At 37.9% G+C, this 22,130-nt stretch overlaps 1 protein-coding gene across 1 annotated transcript; it reads right to left on the bottom strand.

Annotated features, from left to right (window-relative positions):
* Positions 1-9,472: 9,472 nt before the first annotated feature.
* Positions 9,473-21,871, bottom strand: NECAP1 (NECAP endocytosis associated 1). Its single transcript, XM_045554400.1, has 8 exons — positions 21,716-21,871; positions 16,422-16,522; positions 16,166-16,270; positions 14,765-14,846; positions 13,829-13,937; positions 13,547-13,730; positions 11,522-11,621; positions 9,473-11,201 (listed from the first exon to the last, which is right to left on the bottom strand). Exons 1-8 carry the CDS (start codon positions 21,808-21,810, stop codon positions 11,153-11,155), a joined length of 825 nt encoding a protein of 274 aa, XP_045410356.1. The 5' UTR covers positions 21,811-21,871; the 3' UTR covers positions 9,473-11,152.
* Positions 21,872-22,130: the final 259 nt, after the last annotated feature.

Here is a 22,130-nt window from a genome sequence, read left to right as displayed (position 1 = left end):
CCCATATATCAATGCTATCAATTAATATTAACGGAATCAATGCTCCTCTCAAAAGACATAGGCTAGCTGAGTGGATGAAAAAACACAACCCAAGTATCTGCTGTCTCCAGGAAACACATGTAAACCACAAGGTCACACACAGGCTCAACATGAAAGGATGGGAAGAAATATTCCACACAAATGGAAATCAAAAAGAGAATAGGAATAGCCACTCTCATATCAGATAAAATTGACTTCAAGCCAACAAAGTAAAGAAAGACAAAGAGGGTCATTATATAATGGTTAAGGGAGCAATTCAACAAGAAGACATAACAATCCTAAATGTATATATGCCCAACACAGGAGCTCCCAGATAAATAAAGAAAATTGTAATAGAGCTAAGCAAAGAAATAAATAGCACCATTGTAATTGCTGGGGACCTCAACACCCCACTGTCAGAGCTAGACAAACCATCAAAGCAGAAAATAAATAAAGCAACAGTGGGCTTAAACCAAACTCCAAATCAAATGTACGTAACAGACATTTAAAGAACATTCTACCCAAAAACTACAGAATACACATTCTTCTCAGCAGCACATGGGACATTCTCCAAGATTGATCATATCTTAGGCCACAAAACCGGCCATAACAAATTTGAAAACATCAAAATTATGTCATGCCCCTTCTCAGACCACAAGAAATCAATCACAAGGGAAACACTCAAACTTATACAAAGTCATGGAAATTAAACAACCTGCTGCTAAATGATTACTGGGTCAAGAATGATATAAGATGGAAATCAAAAAATTCTTTAAACTGAACAAAAAAGGGGACACAATCTATCGATATCTCTGAGACACAACAAAAGCATTCCTTGGGGGAAAATTCATAGCCTTAAATGCCTACATCGAAAAGACAGAAAGACCACAAATTAACAACCTAATGTCACATCTCAAGGAACTAGAAAAGAAAGAACAAACCAAACTCAAAGCCAGAAGAAAAGAAATAATGAAGGTCAGAGAAAAACTACATGAATTGGAAAACAAAAAGACAATGCAAATGATTAATGAAACAAAAAGTTGGTTCTTTGAGAAGATAAATAAAATTGACAGACCTCTTGGAAGATTAACCAAGAACAGAAGACAAAGGATCCAAATAAGCTCAATCAGAAATGAAAAAGTTGACATTACAACTGATACTGCATAAATACAAAAAACATCATCCATGAATACTACATAAATCTCTACATGCATAAACTAGAGTACGTAGAGGAAATGGAAAAGTTCCTGGAAACACAACCTCCCAAGACTCAACCAGGAAGAAAGAGAACTCCTGAACAGACCAATAATGAATAGTGAGGTCAAAACTATAATAAAAAGCCTCCCAATTAAAAAAAGCCCTGGACCAGATGGATTCACAGCCAAATTCTACCAGACCTACAAAGAAGATTTGGTACCCATAATGCATAAATTATTCCATAATATTGAGAAGGAGGGAATCCTCTCCCACTCATTCTTATGAAGCCAGTGTCACCTTAATACCAAAACCAGGAAAGGACACAAAGAAAAAAGAAAACTACAGACCAATATTCCCTGTAAACATAGATGCAAAAATCCTCAATAAAATACTAGTAAACAGAATTCAACAGCACATCAAAAAAATAATAATAATAATCCACCAGGACCAAATGGACTTCATCTCATGGATGGAAGGATGATTCAACATGTGTAAATCAATAAATGTGATTCACCACATAAACAGAAGCAAAAACAAAGACCATATGATCATCTCAATAGATGCAGAAAAAGCATTTGGCAAAATCCAGCACTTTTTCATGATAAAAACCCTCAAGAAACTAGGCATAGAGGGAACATATCTCAGAATTATAAAAGCCATATATAACAAACCCACAGCCAGCCAGCATCATACTGGATGGGGAAAAGTTGAAAACATTCCCCCTAAGAACTGGACCAAGATGAGGATGCCCACTGTCACCACTTCTATTCAACATAGTGCAGGAAGTCCTAGCCAGAGCAATCAAGCAAGAGAAAGAAATAAAGTGTATCCAAATTGGGAAATAGGAGGTCAAACTATCATTTTTCACTGACAATATGATCCTGTATCTAGAAAACCCCAAAGATTCCACCAAGAGTCTCCTGGAATCAATAAATTCAGCAAAATCTCAGGATACAAAAATCAATGTACATAAAATAGTAGCATTTCTGTATACCAATTAACAGTCAAGCCAAGAGTCAAATCAAAGACTCAATACTATTCACATAGCTAAAAAGAAAAGAAAATACCTGGGAATATTCTTAACCAAAGAGGTGAAAGAGCTGTACAAGGAGAATTACGAAATGGTTTTTGAAAAGGCTACAAAAAAAAACCCTAAAACATGGAGCAAAGTTCAATGTAATCTTAACCAGCTATAGTTAAAACAAGACAGTAAGCTACTAAATTTATCAGCATCTATACTACATGATACCAGCATTCCTTACCAAGGCCAAAGGGTCTATGTACCAAAGCAGAGATGAAGATCTCTGCTTACTTGGCTTTCTCATATTGACTGGTTGTGGAGCACAGAAATGAGAGTTTCTGCAACTATGACAAGCCATTTAAGGAATACTTAAGTCATGTAGCTAGGAGCAACCCAAATGAGAATGAGTAGAAGAAAGGGGGGAAAAAACCACTCAACTTACTGATTTCTATTTTCCTCTTTACTAAAGTCACTGTTAATTCTACAAATACTTAATGAGCAATCTACTCTTTAGAAAGGTGTATGGGAAGTACTGTAAGTAGGTAAAAGTGAAGACATGGTCCTTTCCTTATATTCAAAGAGCTTAAAATTAGTAAGGAAGAGAAATTCAACAGCAACCCAGACCAAATGAGGGAGATCATCTTTCAGAGCAGAAGAATAGGTAAACGTTTCCTGAAGTATTAATAGTATTTGAGCTATCCTTTTACAATGGAAATGATATCAACAGGAAGGTATAGTATTAGCATTCAATACTATGATGTATGAAGAAGAATGACTAGTAGTGTTCTAGTTTGTTGGAGCATATTGTGAGTCAAAGGGAAAACTGAGAGTTGAAGACGGAATGATATTTTGTATTTTATTCTGTAAGCAAAGAAGGATTATTAAAGGCAATGAGGAGGAGAGTAGAGGACATAAGCAGAGCTTTGTTTCAGGAAGATTATTCTGGTGGCAACATGTAAGCTGAATTGGAACTAAGAAAGCCTGACGCAGGATATCAGAATAGAGGAAGTGAGGAATAATCCAGGTTCGCATTATAACAGCAAAGATAGTATCAAGTATAATTGAGGGAGGTTGATCTACAAAAATGATTGCTCACATTTTTCCCCAAACAAAAACCTGAGATTTAAGATACACTACTATACACTACTATCAATGGCAGTGCCTCAGAATCTCAGTAACGACAAGAAAGGATGCAGTTTGAGAAATCACCTAAGACCTATTATAGGAGGACAAAAGGGGAAGGTATGTCAGAATCTCTGGAGAGAGCAATATGTGTTACTTTTTTAAAGTACATATATTTTTATATATAATTTTTTCCAGCTTTATTGAGGTATGATTGATAAATAACAATTGTATATGTTTAGGGAATACAATACGATGTTTTAATATATGTATATATTGTGAAATAATTACCAAAATTAGGCTCATTAACTTATCCATCACTTCACATAGTTATCTTTTCTTGTGTGTGGTGAGAACACTTGAGATCTACTCTCTTAGCAGATTTCAAGCATACAATACATTATTAAATGCTATACATTAGGTCTCTAGCACTTATCTTATAGCTGAAAGTCTGTACCCTTTGACCATTTGGTAACCACCATTCTACTCTGTTTCTATGAGCTCGACCTTTTTTTAGATTTCTGATATAAGTGAGATCATGTAGTATGTCTTTTTGTGTCTGGCTTATTTCATTCAGCATAATATTATATCTTCAATTTATACATGTTATTGCGTGTGACTAATATTTCATTGTATATATAGGTGCATTTTCTGTATCCATTCATCTGTCAATGGACACTTTGGCTGTTTCCATATCTTGGCTATTGTGAATAGTGCTTCAGTGAACATGGGAGTGCAGATATCTCTTCAAGATAATGATCTTATCTTCTTTGGAAATATAGCCAGAAGTGGGATTGCTACATTATATAGTAGTTTCTACTAAACTTAAATTTTAAAAAATAGCTTTTTGATTTTTTGAGGAATGTCCACAATAGCTATACTAATTTACTTTCCCAGCAACAGTATACAAGGGCTCCCTTTTCTTCACATCCTTGGCAGCACTTGTTATCTTTTGATTTTTTTCATAATAAATAGCCATTCTAACAGGTGTGGACATCTCATTGTGGTTTTGATATGCATTTCCCTAATGATTAGTGATGTTGAGTATCTTTTCATATACCTATTAGCCATTTGTAAGTATTCTTTGGGAAAATGTCTATTCAGATTGTTTTATATGGTTAAAATAAGATGATCAAAGTATGATTTCACAAATCACATAGTTTGTTTCCATATAAAGGCATTTTTTTCCTTCTTTTTCACTCTGCTTAAAGTGGGAGAGAATAATGAGAACAAATCTCACAGGGAATACACTTGATAAATGAGGTACATTAATCACATAGTTACTTCCAACTTTGTGTAGAGTCCAATTATTAAAGTCTACCTAGTTCAATTAAGATGGAAGTAGGCCTCTGTGGATGTAAAGTCTAATTGAACTTTGAAGTGTAGCTTTCTAGGAGAGTTTCTCAGGAGAGATGCTTTGACCAACACAGTGGAGATCCATGATAACACACAAGATCCCTCTAAGCTAGCAAGTGGTGCCAAGATTTCAGAGAAAAGCTTGAAGGCTGACAGAGTAACCCTGCCACAACCTTAGCACTTGGTCTTTGAAGCAGAAGCTGACAAAGAATAGCCCTGCCACAGTCTAAGTTCTCAATCTATCTGTGAAAATCTTGGATTATGTTATATGCGTTTTGGAGTCCAGTAGTCAAAGCCAGCAACTCATATACATGGTCTGATAAGGTGTGACGTAACATTCTCATGGGGAGAGGGAGTACACTCCATGTTCTTATCACAGTAAAACATGTCATTCATATCAAATCATGTAAGTGTCTGGAATCATTTCAAAGCTATATAACACAGGTCCTTTCGCCATTTCTTAATCAGGTTATTTGAGTTTTTTGTTATTGAGTTATACGAGTTCCTTATATAGTTTGGATATTAACCCCTTATTGGATATATGGTTTGCAAATATTTTTTCCCATTCCATAGGTTGCCTTTTCATTGTTTTGATTGTTTCCAATATCATGCAGAAACTTTTCAGTTTGATGTCCATTTATTTATTTTTGCTTTTGTTACCTGTGCTTTTGGTGTTAAATCTAAAAAACCATCACCAAGACCAATGTCAAGAAGCTTTTCCCCGATGGTTTCTTCTAGGAGTTTTATAATTTCAGGTCTTATGTTTAAGTTTCTAATATATTTTTTGCTGATTTTTATGTATAGTGTAAGAGAAGGGTCCAATTTCATTACTTTGCTTGTGCATATCCAATTTTCCCAATACCATTTGCTGAAGTCCATACTTTTTCCATCATGTATTCTTGGTGACTTTGTTAAATATTAGTTAACTATATGCATGGGTTTATCTGTAGGCTCTCTATTCTGTTCCATTGGTTTATGTCTGTTTCTATGCAATACTACACTGTTTTAATTACTGTAGCTTTGTAATATATTTGAAATGAGGAAGTGTGATGCCTCCAGCTTTGTTCTTACTTAAGATTTCTTTGATTATTCAGGGTATTTTGTAGTTCCATACAAATTTTAGAATTTTTTTTTTCTGTTTTTGTGGAAAATGTCATAGTTTTATAGGGATTGCATTGAGTTTGTAGATTGCCTTGGGTAGTGTGGACATTTGATAATATTAATTCTTCCAATCCATGAATATGGCATATCTTTCCATTTATTTGTGTCTTCTTCAAATTCTTTCATCAATATTTAAGTTTTTTGCATACAGATCTTTCACTTCCTTGTTTACATTTATTCCCAAGCATTGTATTCTTCTTGATTTCTTTTTCAGATAGGTCATTATTACTGTACAGAAAGGCTAATTTTGTAAGTTGATTTTGTATCCTGTAACTTTACTAAATTTATTTAGTTCTAACATTCTAACAGTTTTTTGGTGCCATTTTTAGGGTTTTCTATATATAAGTTCATGTCTTCTGCAAACAGAGATAATTTTATTTCTTCCTTTCCAATTTTAGTGTCTTTTTATTTCTTTTTCTTGCCTAATTTCTCTGGTTAACACTTCCAGTAATATCCTGAATAGAAGTGGTGAGATTGGCCATCTTTTTCTTATTCCTGATCTTAGAAGAAAAGCTTTCAATTTTTCACCATTAAGAATGATGCTAGGCTGGCCGCTGCAGCTCACGCCTGTAATCCTAGCACTCAGGGAAGCCGAGGCAGGACGATTGCTTAGCTCAGGAGTTCGAGACCAGCCTGAGCAAGAGTGAGACCCCCGTCTCTACTAAAAATAGAAAGAAATTAGCCAAACAACTAAAAATAGAAAAAATTAGCCAGGCATGGTGGCGTGTGCCTATAGTCCCAGCTACGCAGGAGGCTGAGGCAGGAGGATCGCTTGAGTTTAAGAGTTTGAGGTTGCTGTGAGCTAGGCTGACACCATGGCACTCTAGCCCAGGCAAGAGAGTGAGACTCTGTCTCAAAAAAAAAAAAAAAAAAAAAAAAGAATGATGTTAGCTCTGGGCTTATGATATTAATATATGACCTTTATTGTGTTAATAAGTTCCTTCTATGCCTAATTTGTTGAGTATTTATCATAAAAGAATAATGTATCATATTTATTGATTTATATGTATTAAGCCATCCTTGCATCCTAGGGATAAACTCCATTTGATCATGGTGTATGATTCTTTTTTTTTTTTTTTGATTGTTAGGGACATATTTAATTTCCACATATTTCTGAATTTTCTGGTTTTCCTCCTGTTTTTGACTTCTAGTTTTCATACCACTGTAGTCAGAAAAGATACTCAACATAATTTCAATCTTCTTAAATTTGTTAAGACTTACTTTGTGGCCAAATACCTATCATGGAGAATGTTCTATGTGCGCTTGAGAAAAATGTGTATTCTGCTGCTGTTGGATAAATGTTATGTATGTATCTGTTAGGCCCATTTTGTTCAAAGTGCAGTTCAAGTCCAATGTTTCCTTAATGATTTTGTCTGATCTATCCATTGTTGAAAGTGGGGTACTGAAGTCCCCTACTATTATTATATTGCTATTTCTCCCCTCAAATCTGTTAATAGTTGCTTTACATATTTCAGTACTCTGATATCAGATGTATATATAATTGCTATATTCTCTTGATGAATTGCACTCTTTGACATTTATATAACAAACTTGTCATTGTTACAGCTTTTGCCTTAAAGGGTATTTTGTCTAAAATAAGTACAGTATTCCCCTCTTATCTGCAGGAAATACAAGACACACACCCCACCCCACCCCTACCCTCATCTATGCTTAAAACTGCAGACAGTACTGAATCCTATATATACTATGTTTTTTCCTATACATACCTACCTATAACATTTAATCTATAAATGAGGCAAAGCAACAGATTAACAATAACTAATAATAAAATAGAACAACTATAACAATATGCCAGCATCACTACTGTTGTACTTTGGAGCCATTATTAAGTAAAATAAGGGTTACTTGAACACAAACAAGCTCTGTAATATTGCAACAGTCAATCTAATAACTGACAGGACTACTACAAGACCAATGGGTGCATAGCAAATACAGTACGAATACACCAGACAAAGGGATGATTCACATCCCAAGCAGGGTGGATTGGGATGGTGCAAGATCTCATCGCACTACTCAGACGGTGTGCAATTTAAAACTTATGAATTATTTCTGGAATTTTCCATTTAATATTTTCAGACTGAGGTTGACCGCAGGTAACTGAAATTATGGTAAGTGAAACCTTGAATGGGGGTGACTACTATACAGCTACCCCTGTTCTCTTTTGTTTTCCATTCGCATGGAACACCTTTTTCCATGCCTCACTTTCGGTCTATATATGTCCTTAAAGGTGAAGTGAGTCTCTTGTAAGCAGAATATAATTGAGTCTTGGGCTTTTTTTTTTAATCCATTCAGCCACACTGTCTTTTGATTGAGAAATGTAATCCATTTTTCACTCAAAGTAATTATTGACAAGTAAGGACTTATTATTGCCATTTTGTTAATTGTTTTCTGGTTGTTTTGTAGGTCCTTTGCTCCTTTCTTCCTCTCTTGCTTTCTTCCTTTGAGATTTGATGATTTTCAGTAGTCTTCTATCTTTTATGTACCTACTATAGGTTTTTGCTTTGTAGTTACCACGAGGCTTACATAAAGCATCTTATAAGTCTATTTTAAGCTGGTAACTTTAATCATGCACAAAAACTCTGCACTTTTCCTCCCCTCCCACACACATTTTTAGTATCACAGCTTACATCTTTTTATAGTGTATATCCATTAACAAGTTATTGTAGCTATAGTTTTAAATTTTTAACACTTTTTTCTTTTAACCTTTACCAGAGTTTTATACTTTCATATGTTTTCATATTACTAATTAGCAGCTTTTCATTTCAGCTTGAAGACATTGCTTTAGCATTTCTTGTGAGGCAGGTCTAGTGCACCCATATTATTCTGATTTATCTCCTCTGACAATCACCGAACAAGATCCCCAGGATCCTTTATAGTTTACAAAGTCTATGACTCTGACCTTAGCTCCACCTCTTACATTGATCCCTTTCATTTCTGCTGATTACAGTTCAGGGATGTGAGAAGTACACTAGATCATAAAGATAATTTGAAGCAAATTAAATTAACTATACCAGCAAATAAACAATGACTATTCATTATAAGGGGTGCAGTATTGGTTCAAAATTATGAGCACAGAGGTCTAGTCTCAACTTCTTAAAAGCTCTATTTTAAAAAAAAAAAAAAAAAAGGTAATAGATACAAATATCCTTTTATTACCTAGTGGCACATTTATATTTAATCAATTAAATTAAAAAGGTAATCAGAGGCCGGGCACGGTGGCTCACGCCTGTAATCCTAGCACTCTGGGAGGCCGAGGCAGGTGGATCACTCGAGGTCAGGAGTTCGAGACCAGCCTGAGCAAGAGTGAGACCCCATCTCTACCAAAAATAGAAATGATTTGGACAGCTAAAAATCTATACTGAAAAAATTAGCTGGGCATGGTGGCGCATGCCTGTAGTCCCAGCTACTCGGGAGGCTGAGGCAGTAGGATCGGTTAAGCCCAGGAGTTTGAGGTTGCTGTGAGCTAGGCTGATGCCACGGCACTCACTCTAGCCTGGGCGACAAAGCGAGACTCTGTCTCAAAAAAAAAAAAAAAAGGTAATCAGATAAGTAAATTAAAGGATAAAAGAGACACCAACTTTTTCCATATTTTAATTACCATTATTGCACCAATACAGCATACGCTTTATATACATATATCTTAAACATTTTCAATTTTTCAGGAATTCAAATACATAATATATTATCATCTTGAGAATACAAAGAACACAACATGGAGGAAGATTGAGAAAATAGGTTCTCAGTATTTAGTCACTAGTGATTCTATAGACTTTCTTTTTAGTGTTTTCTATTGGAAATTTAAAATGTCCTGCCATGGCTCTGCAAGAATAGAGCTGCCTGGAAGAGGAGGCAATGAAAAACAATGGACCCAAAGTTAGAAAAAGTTAAGAAGGAAATCCTAGAGAATAATATATTTTGAAACTAAACATAAAGACTCCCTTCAGCCAGAGCATACACGTCCAAGTATGTGCTAAGGGGTGAAATTACATCCTCTCATTTCATCCTCAAGATTGCCCATTAACAAACAAAATAGATAGTACTCATTCATCTGAGAAGTGGAACTCTCTTCACAGTATTGTACAAGGAATGGCAGAGCAGAGGGAAAGGAAAATGGTGGGAAAGCAACTTGCTTTTGAGATACCCTGGGTGATGGGGATCAAAGCCTTGGGCAAAACCTGTCACAGGTAAAGCTGCGACTCTCCAACTTCCTTCATAAATGACAAGATGTGTAATAGCAGCTTTCTATTGAAGAGCTAAATGGACTGAAAAAGAAATGTTTGTGGAAAAGGGCCAGATACCCAGGCAGCTAGGCAACATGGGTACCGAACAAGATTTAAGTGCTTTTAACCTCTCTGCTCTACAAATCAGGTTAAAAACTCTAAAACCCTTCAACACTTTAGGTCAAATTACAGGGCAAATACAAATTAATGCTGTGTTTCAAATGCAAAAAGTAACTAGATGGAGCTGCAGAAATTAAATATGTCTGTAGAATATGACTTGGAAAGCACAGTCTCTTGAACTTCTTTCACGACAGAGACACCCACTGGTCAAAGATGTTGCACAATTCAACAAACAGAAAAGAATAGTGAAGGTGCCACCAACACAACCCTCTTATCATAGGAAGAGACATGTAAACACACAAGAGGGTGATGGAGCTGCACCCAGCACTGGATGTTCACTGAACAGGATAAGCCTGAAGGAGGCTATATAGCAGAGACCTAGGAAACAAGTCTTTCTCCATACCTACCCCTATCAAAATTCTGAATTTGTAAACACTGAGGTCAGCCTGTCCATTTTTAGAGTCCTGGGTTAGTGGAGAAGGAAGTTTCAAGGTTTTTGCTTCCCCTGAAATTGCTAACTAGGGCTTCACAAAGAGGCACACAAGGGTCATGAGATGATTCTGCAGTTAAAGAATTTAAGGGATGGAGAAAAAATTTACGGATGTTAGAGGTCATTCCCCCTCAAATAAACACTGGCCTTTGCGCCCTGCATAGTCAGCTACAAGTATGATAAGATCCACTATTCCCCTACCTTGGTAAGGAAGCAGGAGATAACAGATACTTTCTTGGCTGTACAACAAGTAACAACACAGGGGGGTGGCATAAACCAGCTTGAATGCAATGGAGAAGCTATGAAAAAGATTGTCCAGTCATTTTGGTTCTGGGGAGGGAAGGGGTTCCTAACTTCCCTCACACATTGGTGCCCTTAGGTCATTTTTATTCCTTAAGTCTGTCCTTAATGTCCTGCCAATGCTACTCAGAACTGGACCCAGTTGGATGGCTGTGGTGCCTGGTTTGGAACAGAGCTGCAAGACAAGAAACAGAGAAAAAGCCAAAGATATAATATTAGGATAAGTAACTACTCCATTCTTTACTTAATAGTTTCCGAGAAATTGCTGTCCAGAATTTCTGAAACCATACTTCACAACAATTCTACCTGCCAAGGCCTGAAATATCCTTCTCTAACCTCATCTTTCTTGTCCCACCATGTGTCTTTCCCTAGAACTCCTGCAAAAAACTCTATGTGACTTGCAAATCCCCTGCATTCCCTGATCAAGATTTCATTTGACTGTACATATCTTCTATACCCTCACTGAGAGTATGCTGGTTACACTATACCCATTACCTGGATGCAGTGCTAAAGTCTCCCCACAAGTCATTGCTTGCAGAAACTGGAGCTGGTGCTGGTGTCGTGACAGCAGGAGAATCCAAATCTAAAAGGATATCTGAATACAAAGTAAGAGAAGGAAAAAAGACAAGAGGAAACATAATAAAAACCCTAGAAATGAAAACTTATGTTCGTATAAAAATCTGTACACAAATGTCACAGCAGCTTTATTCATAATAGCCAAAAACTGGAAACAATCAGATATTCTTCTGGTGACAGTTAAACACACAGTGGTACAGTCATACCATTTACACTCAGCAATAAAAAGGAACAGACCTACTCAGCTATAAAAAGGAATGAAATAATGTCTTTTGCAGCAACTTGGATGGAACTAGAGACCATTATCCTAAGCAAGTAACTCAGGAATGGAAAAACAAATGCCACATGTACTCTCTAATAACTGGGAGCTAAACAATGGGCACACACAGGCACACAAAGATGTAAAGGACTTTGGAAAACAAGAAAGGGGAGGGTGGGAGGTAAAAAACATCTAAGAGGTACAATGAACACTACTCTGGTGATGGGCACACTAAAAGCCCTGACTTAAGCATTATATAAGGTATCCATATAACAAAAACATTTGTACCTCCTTAGTATTTTGAAATTTTAAAAAAAGGAACAGACTATTGATATACACAACAACTTCGATGAATCTCAAGGGAATTATACTGAGTGGAAAAACCGTTACATACTGTAGGATTCCATTTATAGAACATTCCTGAACTGACAAAATTGTAAAGATGAAGAACAGATTAGTGATTGCCAAGGGTTAGGGATGGGGGAAAGAAGGCTGGGAGGGAAATGGGGTATGGTTATAAAAGTGGACACAAAGGATCCTTGTAATGATGAAACTGTTCTGCAGCCTGACCATGATGGTGGATCCATGAACCTACACATGGTAAAACTGCATAGAACAAATACACATATACACACACATACACACAAATGAGAACACATAAAGCTGGTAAAATCAGAGTAAGACCGGATGATGATATAAATGTAAATTTCCTGGTTGTGATATTTGACCATAGTTTTGCAAAATATTACTATTGAGGGAAACTGGGTAAAGGATACACAGGATCTCTTGGTACTGTTTCTTACAACTGCATGTGAATCTACAATTATCTCAAAATAAAAAGTTTAATTTAAAAATTTAAAAAAATCTTAGATACTATCTCCAATGTCTTCTGGCAACACTTAGAAAAAGAAGTAAGCTGTATCATTTTCACCTCAAGAATTCCAGAAAGAGAATGCTTACCCTGAGTAATCAATTCAACAACTTATCTGCACCATCCAATACATTAAATTAAAACTCCCAGATTCTAACATCTGGTTCTCTAATCTTAGGAAAATTCCTCTCTCAATTCTAATGTTCTCATTTTTCAAATGACAAGATATAACTATATTTATCCTTTCTCCCATCAGATAGTAAGAAAGAATAAAAGTATATACACAAACCCAGATATAGTCTCCTTTTCTCTCAATTGCGCTTGTGAAGAAATGGAAAGGATTAAGAAACAGCACTTACTGAATGGCTACTATGTTTCAAGAACTGTGCTAGGTAGGTGCTGTCACATCATTTAACCCTCACAATTCTGGGGTAGTTTTACATCTTCATTTTGCAAATAAGGAAATTGAGACTCAAAGAACTTAAGTAATGTTTACCAAGTGCATTCAAATATAAAGTAGCAGAGCCATGACAGAAATCTTAGTCTATCTGATTTACAAGCCTACTAGCATCAAACCAACGAACAGCAAAGGAAATAGTCTTTTTAATAACAACATGTTTCTGCCAAGAACATACCAGATGCCATGACTCTCAGTTAACTAGAAAAGCTTTCATTCCTTGCCAGGGGCTGCCAGAATCACCTTGTCAGTACCAAGAGCCAGTTCATGGCAAAACTTCAACCCTCTCCTTAACAAACAAGTGTTACCCAATTAAACATAAGATATGATTTCTCAAAGTTAGAAGTACTAGTTTACCTGCATCACTACCTCCATGGTTAGATTTTGGAATAGGTGGTGGGGTGACATGATTGCTGATGGCAACTGAGGAGGATGGTGGGGGAATAGTGACTTTGCCTCCAGGTGGGGGTGGGAGTAAGCTTAGGCCCCCAGACCCTGTAGTCCTGGGCTTAGAAGCACCTCCTTTCTTGGTTGTAATGTTCTACAAAAGGAAAAAAGAGAGAGAGAGAGAGAAAGAGAGAGACGTGTCATAGGTTTACAGAAACACAGGAAAATAAACTTTTGAAAAACTATACTTACCCCAATACTCAACTTGATGGTCTGTCCTTCCTTGAAGCCCAGATCCAACTTGGGACGAGTGTCCATTTCTTGAGATTCTTTGGAAATCTCAGATTCCTGCTTTACCCACCTTTGGGAACATAATAAATTATCTTAATTTGGAATTCCCTGAAAGCAGAGTCTGACACACAAATTTGGGTGTATTTACTTTATGCAAAACGGAACTTCAGAAAGCAGAATGAGAGACCATGAAGAGTGAGGAAGAAACGAAGAAAAGCCAATAAAGAGGACAACTGGGGCTCAACCCCACTAAGGACTCTCTGAGAAACCTTACAGAATGCATATCAGACTTGTCCCTTCCAAAAGGAAGGCATTTAGCCACCAATTCTGATTCCCCATGGTTGAGGGCTGCCCCTGAGGAGGTGTTAGTTCCTTAGACCTTCCAGGTTACACCTCTGGGCTGACTGGCCTTCCACAACTTCAGAGAGTCCTGAAGCCAAAAAGCGGAGGTATGCTTGCTCTTGAGGTAAGAAGCTGATGATATGCACAGTGCTGTCCACCGCAGCTGCACCAAAATCAGGTGGGCTGAGGAAATGTTGCAGTAAGCACAAAATATATCAGCTACATAAGGTAACAATATTTGCCCACGACTCCCCACATACCTCACATACAGCCCTGCTATTACTGTACACTTCCCTCCACCACCTAAAGTGAGGGCAAATTCCCCAGAGGAATAAACAAATGCATCATCTCAAACCACTGGACGAGGGATCTAAAACATATTCCAGGCTATAAGGAAAAGAAACACAGAATAGATACAAAGATAACCTAAGGAAACAGAAGTGAATGGGGAAATTTATTTATAGTTTACCAAATAAACCAAAACATAAAAGAGATAATGCCCATTCAACTAAGCAGCAGCATTCAACCTGGTAACTAAGGACAAGTTTCACTCACTTGAAGTGATCTTGCAAAGAGACATTAAAGTCAAAGGCATCTCCCCGATCTGCAAAGCCAATGCCGATGAAAGCACTGCGCCCTGAAAAACAGGTAGGAAGACTCAGAATAGGAAGTGTCCCCTACGGCAAATTCTGCCCAGTGAAAACATAACAGTTACCATAACTAGATAAAGTGTATGAATGTGAAAGATTTTCTCACAGACTAGGAGTCAGCAAACTACATACCCATGAGCCAAATCCTGCCATAGCTTGTTTTTGTAAATAAAGTTTTATTGGAACATAGACACATCAACTTGTTGACATATTATCTATGGCTGCCTTCAAACTGTAAAAGTAAAACTGAGTAGTTGCAACAAAAATCATTTGATCTGCAAAACCTAAAATATCTGTCTCTGTTTGCCAACCTCTGTTATAGACTATGGAGAAAAAACTGAGAAATTACAGGCCTACATATAGATGATTCAAGATAGTCCCACCAAAAACTACCATAAACAAATGGGCAAAATGAGTTATTTCTGTTGTTAGATATTATAAACTAAAATCAAATCTTAAGCCCTCCAGCCAACTCAATCAGCCCTCTCTTGGCCAAGGAGACCCCAGAAAAACCTTAAATCTGAGTTGCTGGCCATCAGGAAAAGAGAGATCAGACACGCCTAGTTACGCCCCGTCTCTTCTGGAGTTACTCTTTGTAACAATAAGATACAAAATCATTAACAGGCCTAAGGCCATGTTAGACAAAAGTTAAGCCACAGCTGCAGGTCCTCAATTTTCTTCACAGATCACTTGAGTCTGGTTATGTCCTATGGCTTGTCTCTGATTAACAGACTTCCTTAACTTAAAACATTCATTCCAAACCTTTAGACAAAGCTTCATTTTGTTAATCAATTGCAAATCAAAAAATCATTAAACCCACCTATAACCTGTAAGCCCACCCCCTCCCCCATGTCCCGCCTTTTCAGGCCAAAACAATGTACGCCTTCCATGTACTGATTTATGATTTTATATGTAATTCCTGTCTCCCTAAAATGTATAAAATCAAACTGTAACCCAAGCACAGCAAGACCACTTGCTCAAGCCTTCTTGGGCTTGGCTCTCCAGCCATATTTGGCTCAGAATAAACCTCTTTAAGTTATTTTACAGAGTTTGGGAGTTTCTCCCTTGACAATATGCATTTTAATCTATTTAAGACTACCTATGAATTATCACATCTTGAATTTGTGTTCATATGTATTACAAATAACATATTAATACTTCTCCTTTAGCAACCAGAGTAACTTTGGAGAAAGGGGAAGAAAATTTAGTAAAGTGAAGTAAAATAAATGCAATAGTGACATACTTTCATTGAAAGTGCATTGACTATTTTCCTAACCACATTTCATTCAAAATCCAGATCCCTTACCAGTACCATCCTGGATCCGGATTACGAAGTAGCGACTGGAATCTGTCACTGTCTCCACAGCAATACCAGGATACTGTTCTACTGGTGCCTGAGCAAAGAGCTCCCCTGACAGATAAGAAAAAGACTTGAGCAGAGGAAGCAAAAATCCAGAACTCCAATTAACAAGTATTTCCATTCCAGTCCCCAACTTTAAGGTACTTATAAAAGTACACCAAACCAAAATCCTTAATGTCAGAGGGTCACCTGCACAGATTACCTGAAACTTTATCCTCAAGTTTGATATAGGCAATCTTTCCTTTTGAAGTGATTCGGAGGCGACCAGTCCAATCAGGCTGGTCTAATTTCCAGTCAGATGCCCTAGGATAGGAAAATAGGAAGCCTCAGGCCTTGGGTCTATGTCTTTAACATACTAAAAACTACCCAGAATGTTGTATCATATTTTTATTTCCCTGTCCTGGATCACCTATTCTTTCTACCTATTAAATAATCAATAAGAATAACTCATGATCTCCTCTATATAGATACCTCATGCTACATATAGTCCAAAGCAAGTAAAAGACAATGTTACTACTTGATTTTGGAGTCCAATAAGCATCATTAGAAACATTTAGGGCCAGGCACGGTGGCTCACGCCTGTAATCCTAGCACTTGAGAGGCAGAGGCGGACAGATCGTTTGAGCTCAGGAGTTCGAGACCAGCCTAAGCAAGAGCGAGACCCTGTCTCTACTAAAAAAAATAGAAAGAAATTAGCTGGACAACTAAAAATATATAGAAAAAATTAGCCAGGCATGGTGGCGCATGCCTGTAGTCCCAGCTACTAGGGAGGGAGGAGGCAGGAGGATTGCTTGAACCCAGGAGTTCGAGGTTGCTGTGAGCTAGGCTGACGCCACGGCACTCTAGCCCAGGCAATAGAGTGAGACTCTGTCCCAAAAAAAAAAAAAAAAGAAAGAAACATGTAAAAGTACAAATAAAAGTGATAATGTTTCATAATGATACTATTTTCTTACTGTAGATGATATTCTATGTAACAGTGCTTTACTAATCAGATAACACCAAAGTCTACTAAATAAATATCCTGGGTAACAGTAGCCTTCCCAAATCACTAAACATATTTATCTTTCACAGAATTCAACCAATATTTACAATGCTTATGAAGTCACAGGCACTGTTGTAGCTGCTTGGGATACAACAGCAAACAAAACAAAGATTCTTGCCCTCGTGAGGCTTCATTCTAACAGAAGATAGACAATAAAAAGGAAACAGTAAATAACATAATTAGTATCTTAGAAGGCAGTAAGTTCTAAGGTAAATAGAAAATGGAAAGACAGATAAGGATTGAGGGGACAGTAGGAGAGTCTATTGGTTGCAGCATTCAAAAGAGTGGTTAGGGTAGGTCTCATTAAGAAGGTGAAATGTGAACAAAAATGTGAAGCAAATGAGAGAGTCACCCGTGCAGATATCTGGGGGGAAAGTATTCTAGGCCGAGGAACAGCTAGTGCAAAGATACTAAGGGAGTGGGGAGGAGTGCCCGGTATGTTTGAACGACAGCAAAGAAGCCATTGTAGTTAGAATAGAGTAAGAGGTAGGAGAGGTAACAAAAGACCAGATCATGCAGGGCCTTGTAGACCATTTTAACAACTTCAGCTTTTACTCTGAGTGAAAAAAGAGCTATTACAGGTTTTCAGGAGACATGATCTCCCTTATATTTTAAAAGGATTATTACATCTGCTGAATGAAGATGAGCTGTAGGGACACGAGGACTGAAGCAGGGGGATTAGCCAAGAAACAACTGTAGTAATCTAGAAAAGTCATAATGGTAGCAGAAGTGGCTAGATTCTGGATATATTTAAGGTAAAGGCAGCAGAATTTTCTCATGGATTAGATGTGGGGTAGAACAGAAAAATGGAAATCGAGGATGACTCCAAAGTTTTTAGCCTGAGCAAAGGAGTTGTCAATCATTGAGATGAGGAAGGCTACAGGTGGAGCATGTCTGGGAAGAAACATCAGGGGTTCAGTTTTGGATATGCTGAGTTTGAGATATCTCATAGGTTTTCAAGAGAAGATGTAAAGCAAGAAGTGGAGCATACAAGACTGGAGTTCAGGAAAGACATCTGGGCTGGAGATACAAATGCTCATGAAAACATTAGAAAACACTGAATATTTATAATCTGTGTTATAAATGACTTGAATAAAATCTATGATATTATTTATGACCAGTTTTACAAAACATTGCATTTGCAATTTGTTCTGCCAGGTATGTGGAAAAGGGAGGGCAAAGTAAAAGTTATTAATAATTCACTCCTTAGGAACCTAAGGACTCATACCTGCAGGCTAAAAAGCAAGAATAGGGTATATCTGAACAAGAATGAGTTTAACAATATGGCAAGCAAAAGGCTGAAAAGAGGAAAGTTAAAGCTAAAACTAGTGCAGGTTTTGAACAGGATCTGTGAGATAAATCCTTCTCATTCCCTTCCCTCTTGATGCCCTGCCCTCGAAAACATTCAAGTACCTGAATCTGATCCAGATTAGAGTGCCCTAAAGGTCTCCATATATTACATTTTTTTAAATGAGTCATTACTTATTGTAGTCATCACCAAGAGCTAAACGTAACTGTAAATGAGCTATTAAAAATATTAGGAACAAGCCGACTAGATGTGCTTTTTTTTTAGACAAGTTCCTTGTCTTATTTATCTTGTGTATCTACTGCCCAATATTTAACAAATTCTCAGTAAATGGATGGATATTCATGGCAGCAAATTCACTCAGCCTTGAGCCTTAGTTCCTCTCCCACTCCAAGACCTAGCCTAAAGAACCTCTGGTTTTGCTGGTCTTCTCACAATACTCTAAACTGGCCTCATAAATTTTCATTTACCTTAGTAATAAAACTTTATATATAAATCACTATTGTTTCACAGGAAGATTCCATGTATACCTTTTATTAAATCCTTACAGTGGCCATGTGAAATAGGCATGAAAAACCTAACATATCTCTCTCTCTAAATGACAAAAAAGAAAACACAGTAAGTACTAATGCCAAACTTCAAAGTCTCGTATTCTTTTCATTACATTAAAACACACTAATAGGATTTAATATTGATTAAGCTAGGGGAGGAGGATAGTGATGAATAAAAAAAAGTTTTATAGGTTGGAAAATCATTGTCTCTCCATTTATAAGTTTCTCATTGACCTAAATTTTCTCTTTCATAGTCCAGAATTCTGGGTAGTGAAAGTCTGGGAAGGGATGGCTTACACCAGGTGAATCAAAGTCAGTTATTCCCTTTGATCCTATCAGTCACTGGAAGGAGTCCTCCTGCTTGCTAAAAAGCCCAGTTTGTCCTTTAATGGCAGCCTAAAGAATAAATCATACTCATAATGTAAAATGGGTTCTGGTAAACAAGAAATATCAGACAGACAAAAAGACTGAAAAGTAACATCTACCAAGCATCTATTATGTGCCAGGCCCATTCTTATGAAAATTGAGAGGATCCTGCAACCTAATTATTGTTATACACATTTTTACAAATGAGGAAACTAATGTTCAAAAGTTATTTGCCAAAGGTAACACAGTAAATAAATGAAGAGTCACAATTCAAACTTAGTTCTGCTCTCTTCATTCACTATACTAAAAGAGTGACTGATGACAAAATGCTTCTTGGGGGCTAAAAAATGCCTACTGCATGGAAAACACAGAAGGATAATGGGAAAAGAATAAAAAGTAAAGTAAGATGCTTTGATGGCTCAGTGCAATTAACTGGCACAAGGAAAAAGGCTGTGAATAAACCAGGAAATGAAGGGTGAGAGAGGGAAGGTGTTTTTAAAAGCTTGAAGGAGAAGAAAAAGAATACACTTCAATGTGTATCATATCCTTTAGGAAGTCTTAACTCCTGAAGTTGGAAGTCATGAGCTATTTGACTTTATTGAACAGTTCAATCAATGCTCACCTATGTGATTAGGTTCGTCTGTGTAATCTATTATACTAATTTCTTCTTTCAGTTGACATTTACAGGGCACCCACCATGTGCCAGACACTGTGCTAGACTCTGGGAACACAACGTTAAGAAAGACCTTAAGTTGTTCACAGTCTAGTATGGAGAAAGAGGAGACTAAACAATCCGTTACAATACAGAATGAAGAGTACCTGTGACAGAGATAAGCATAGGGTGCTATGGAAGCACAAAGAACACACCTAAGCCAGAATGGAAGGGTCAGGCAGGACCTTCCCAAGGAAGTTGATGTCTAAGATGAGTCACATGACCTATGACCACGATCAAAAAGCATGTTGATTCCTATGCATGCCCAATTTGGGGTCTAACTGAAAGCTTCTTGAAAGTAGAACTACCTCTTTGCCAAAAAGATACAACCCACAGGGTCCACAGCACAGATTGGCAGGCACAAAGATATTGACTCATGATGAATGAACCTTTGGTAAGGAGGCAAAATAACGGACACAAAGGAAGGATGACAAATGCCAGATGAAAAATCATGATGGGGATGTGAGAGAGAAGAATAAGAACAGTATCTTATAACTGCTTTATAGTATTTCTTATATTCTTTCATATCCATTATAATGACTTCATTTTACCTTCCAAAAAACCCTTGTGAGGTACATATCAGAAAAGCAGGTGTTATTTTCATTAACTTTTTTTTTCTGCTTTACAGATGAGAAAACTGAGGCTTAGAGAGATTAAGAGATTTGTCCCTAAATTATACAGCTGTTAAGTGGCTATGGCTCATACTCATTTTTTAGCATGTAACTCTCTTTCAGCTACATAATGTCCTACGATATCCTCAGACCCTCACAGTCACTGGATTATAAGGTGATTAGTTAAACCCTACAGAAAAAAAAGATGCTTTAATTTTGGAGGAAAAAGCTTTAGGAGAGGTTAAGAAAGGAAGTGGGAAAGGAAGACAGAAAACACTATATTAATCATCAAGAAAATATAATGAAAAGAAACGGGATGAACAACCATTGGAAAATTTATAATCGTAATCTCACTGACAAAAGAGCTGATGGAGAAACCAAATGGTGATGATATTTGGTGGCGAAACTGACAACAGTACAAAAGATAAATCAGATCATCCAGAGAGTGATACAATGATTATCCACAAGTGTGCACGGGCATCGGAAGCGTGTGTGCGTGTGTGTGTGTGTGTGTGTGTGAAAGAGACAGAGAGAGAGGAATGAGCATGACGAGGAGGATGACTGGCTGAAGGGCGCAGGAAGAGAAAACGGAAGGTGACCGGCGATGAAGCCGGCACGACTGGATGTGGATGATGGGGAGCAGATGGGTGTCCTGGAGGGGCACCGGGGAGGAGGAGTGGCATGACGCAGGATGGTAATTAGAAAAAGAAAAAGAAAACGGCGGAAACACAGATGATGACAGTCCAGAGTGAAGGCGGAGCAGGAGGACAGGGCGATAACAACCCAGGTGGAGAGGCTAGCAAGGTGACAACCCCGAGGTAGCAATGGTAGGGGCCGGCAGCGTGCTAAGGAGGAAACTGTCATCCCCAACTAGGTACGCGTGTGCGGCAGTGCCTCAGAGTCGGTACCTGTAACCGCGGTTGGAGGCCCGGGGCGGGATCCGGTAGACGCTGACGTCCGGCTTCACACACAGCACAGACTCGTACTCCAGCTCGGCCGCCATCTTGGCTCCGCTGTCCGCGCCGCCAGGGCCGAGGCGCAGGGGCGGGGGCGAGACGAGGGGGCGGGGACTGCGGTAGGCGACCACTTCCGCTTCGACACTTCCGCGTGAGTTCGGTTTAGTTCCCGAGATGAACCCCTCTGGTGACGCAGACTAGGGGAGCCATATTGAAACCTGGAAACGATGCCGCCCGGCTCGCCATCTTGGGTAATGGCAGAGATGCCTCCCAGTGCGTGATTCACTTTAGGGAAATCTCTATTCCAGAGAGGTGCCCTGCGGGAAAGCGCCATCTTGCTCTCGGCAGGTGCCCGCAGTGCTCTAGG

Source organism: Lemur catta, chromosome 6, assembly GCF_020740605.2.
Source record: "Lemur catta isolate mLemCat1 chromosome 6, mLemCat1.pri, whole genome shotgun sequence".
Lineage (NCBI taxonomy): Eukaryota > Metazoa > Chordata > Mammalia > Primates > Lemuridae > Lemur > Lemur catta.
Note: the sequence above shows the minus strand (reverse complement) of the source record. Positions and strands in the feature narration are given on the sequence as shown.

Excerpts from the sequence above, each read along its gene's own strand:
- NECAP1 (XM_045554400.1), bottom strand. The coding sequence starts at position 21,810 with ATGGCGGCCGAGCTGGAGTACGAGTCTGTGCTGTGTGTGAAGCCGGAC. Across the intron at positions 14,847-16,165 it reads CCGGATCCAGGATGGTACTG|GGCGCAGTGCTTTCATCGGC; the intron begins GTAAGGGATCTG and ends CCTGTTTTTCAG. Across the intron at positions 11,202-11,521 it reads GACTTTAGCACTGCATCCAG|CTCTGTTCCAAACCAGGCAC; the intron begins GTAATGGGTATA and ends CTTGTCTTGCAG.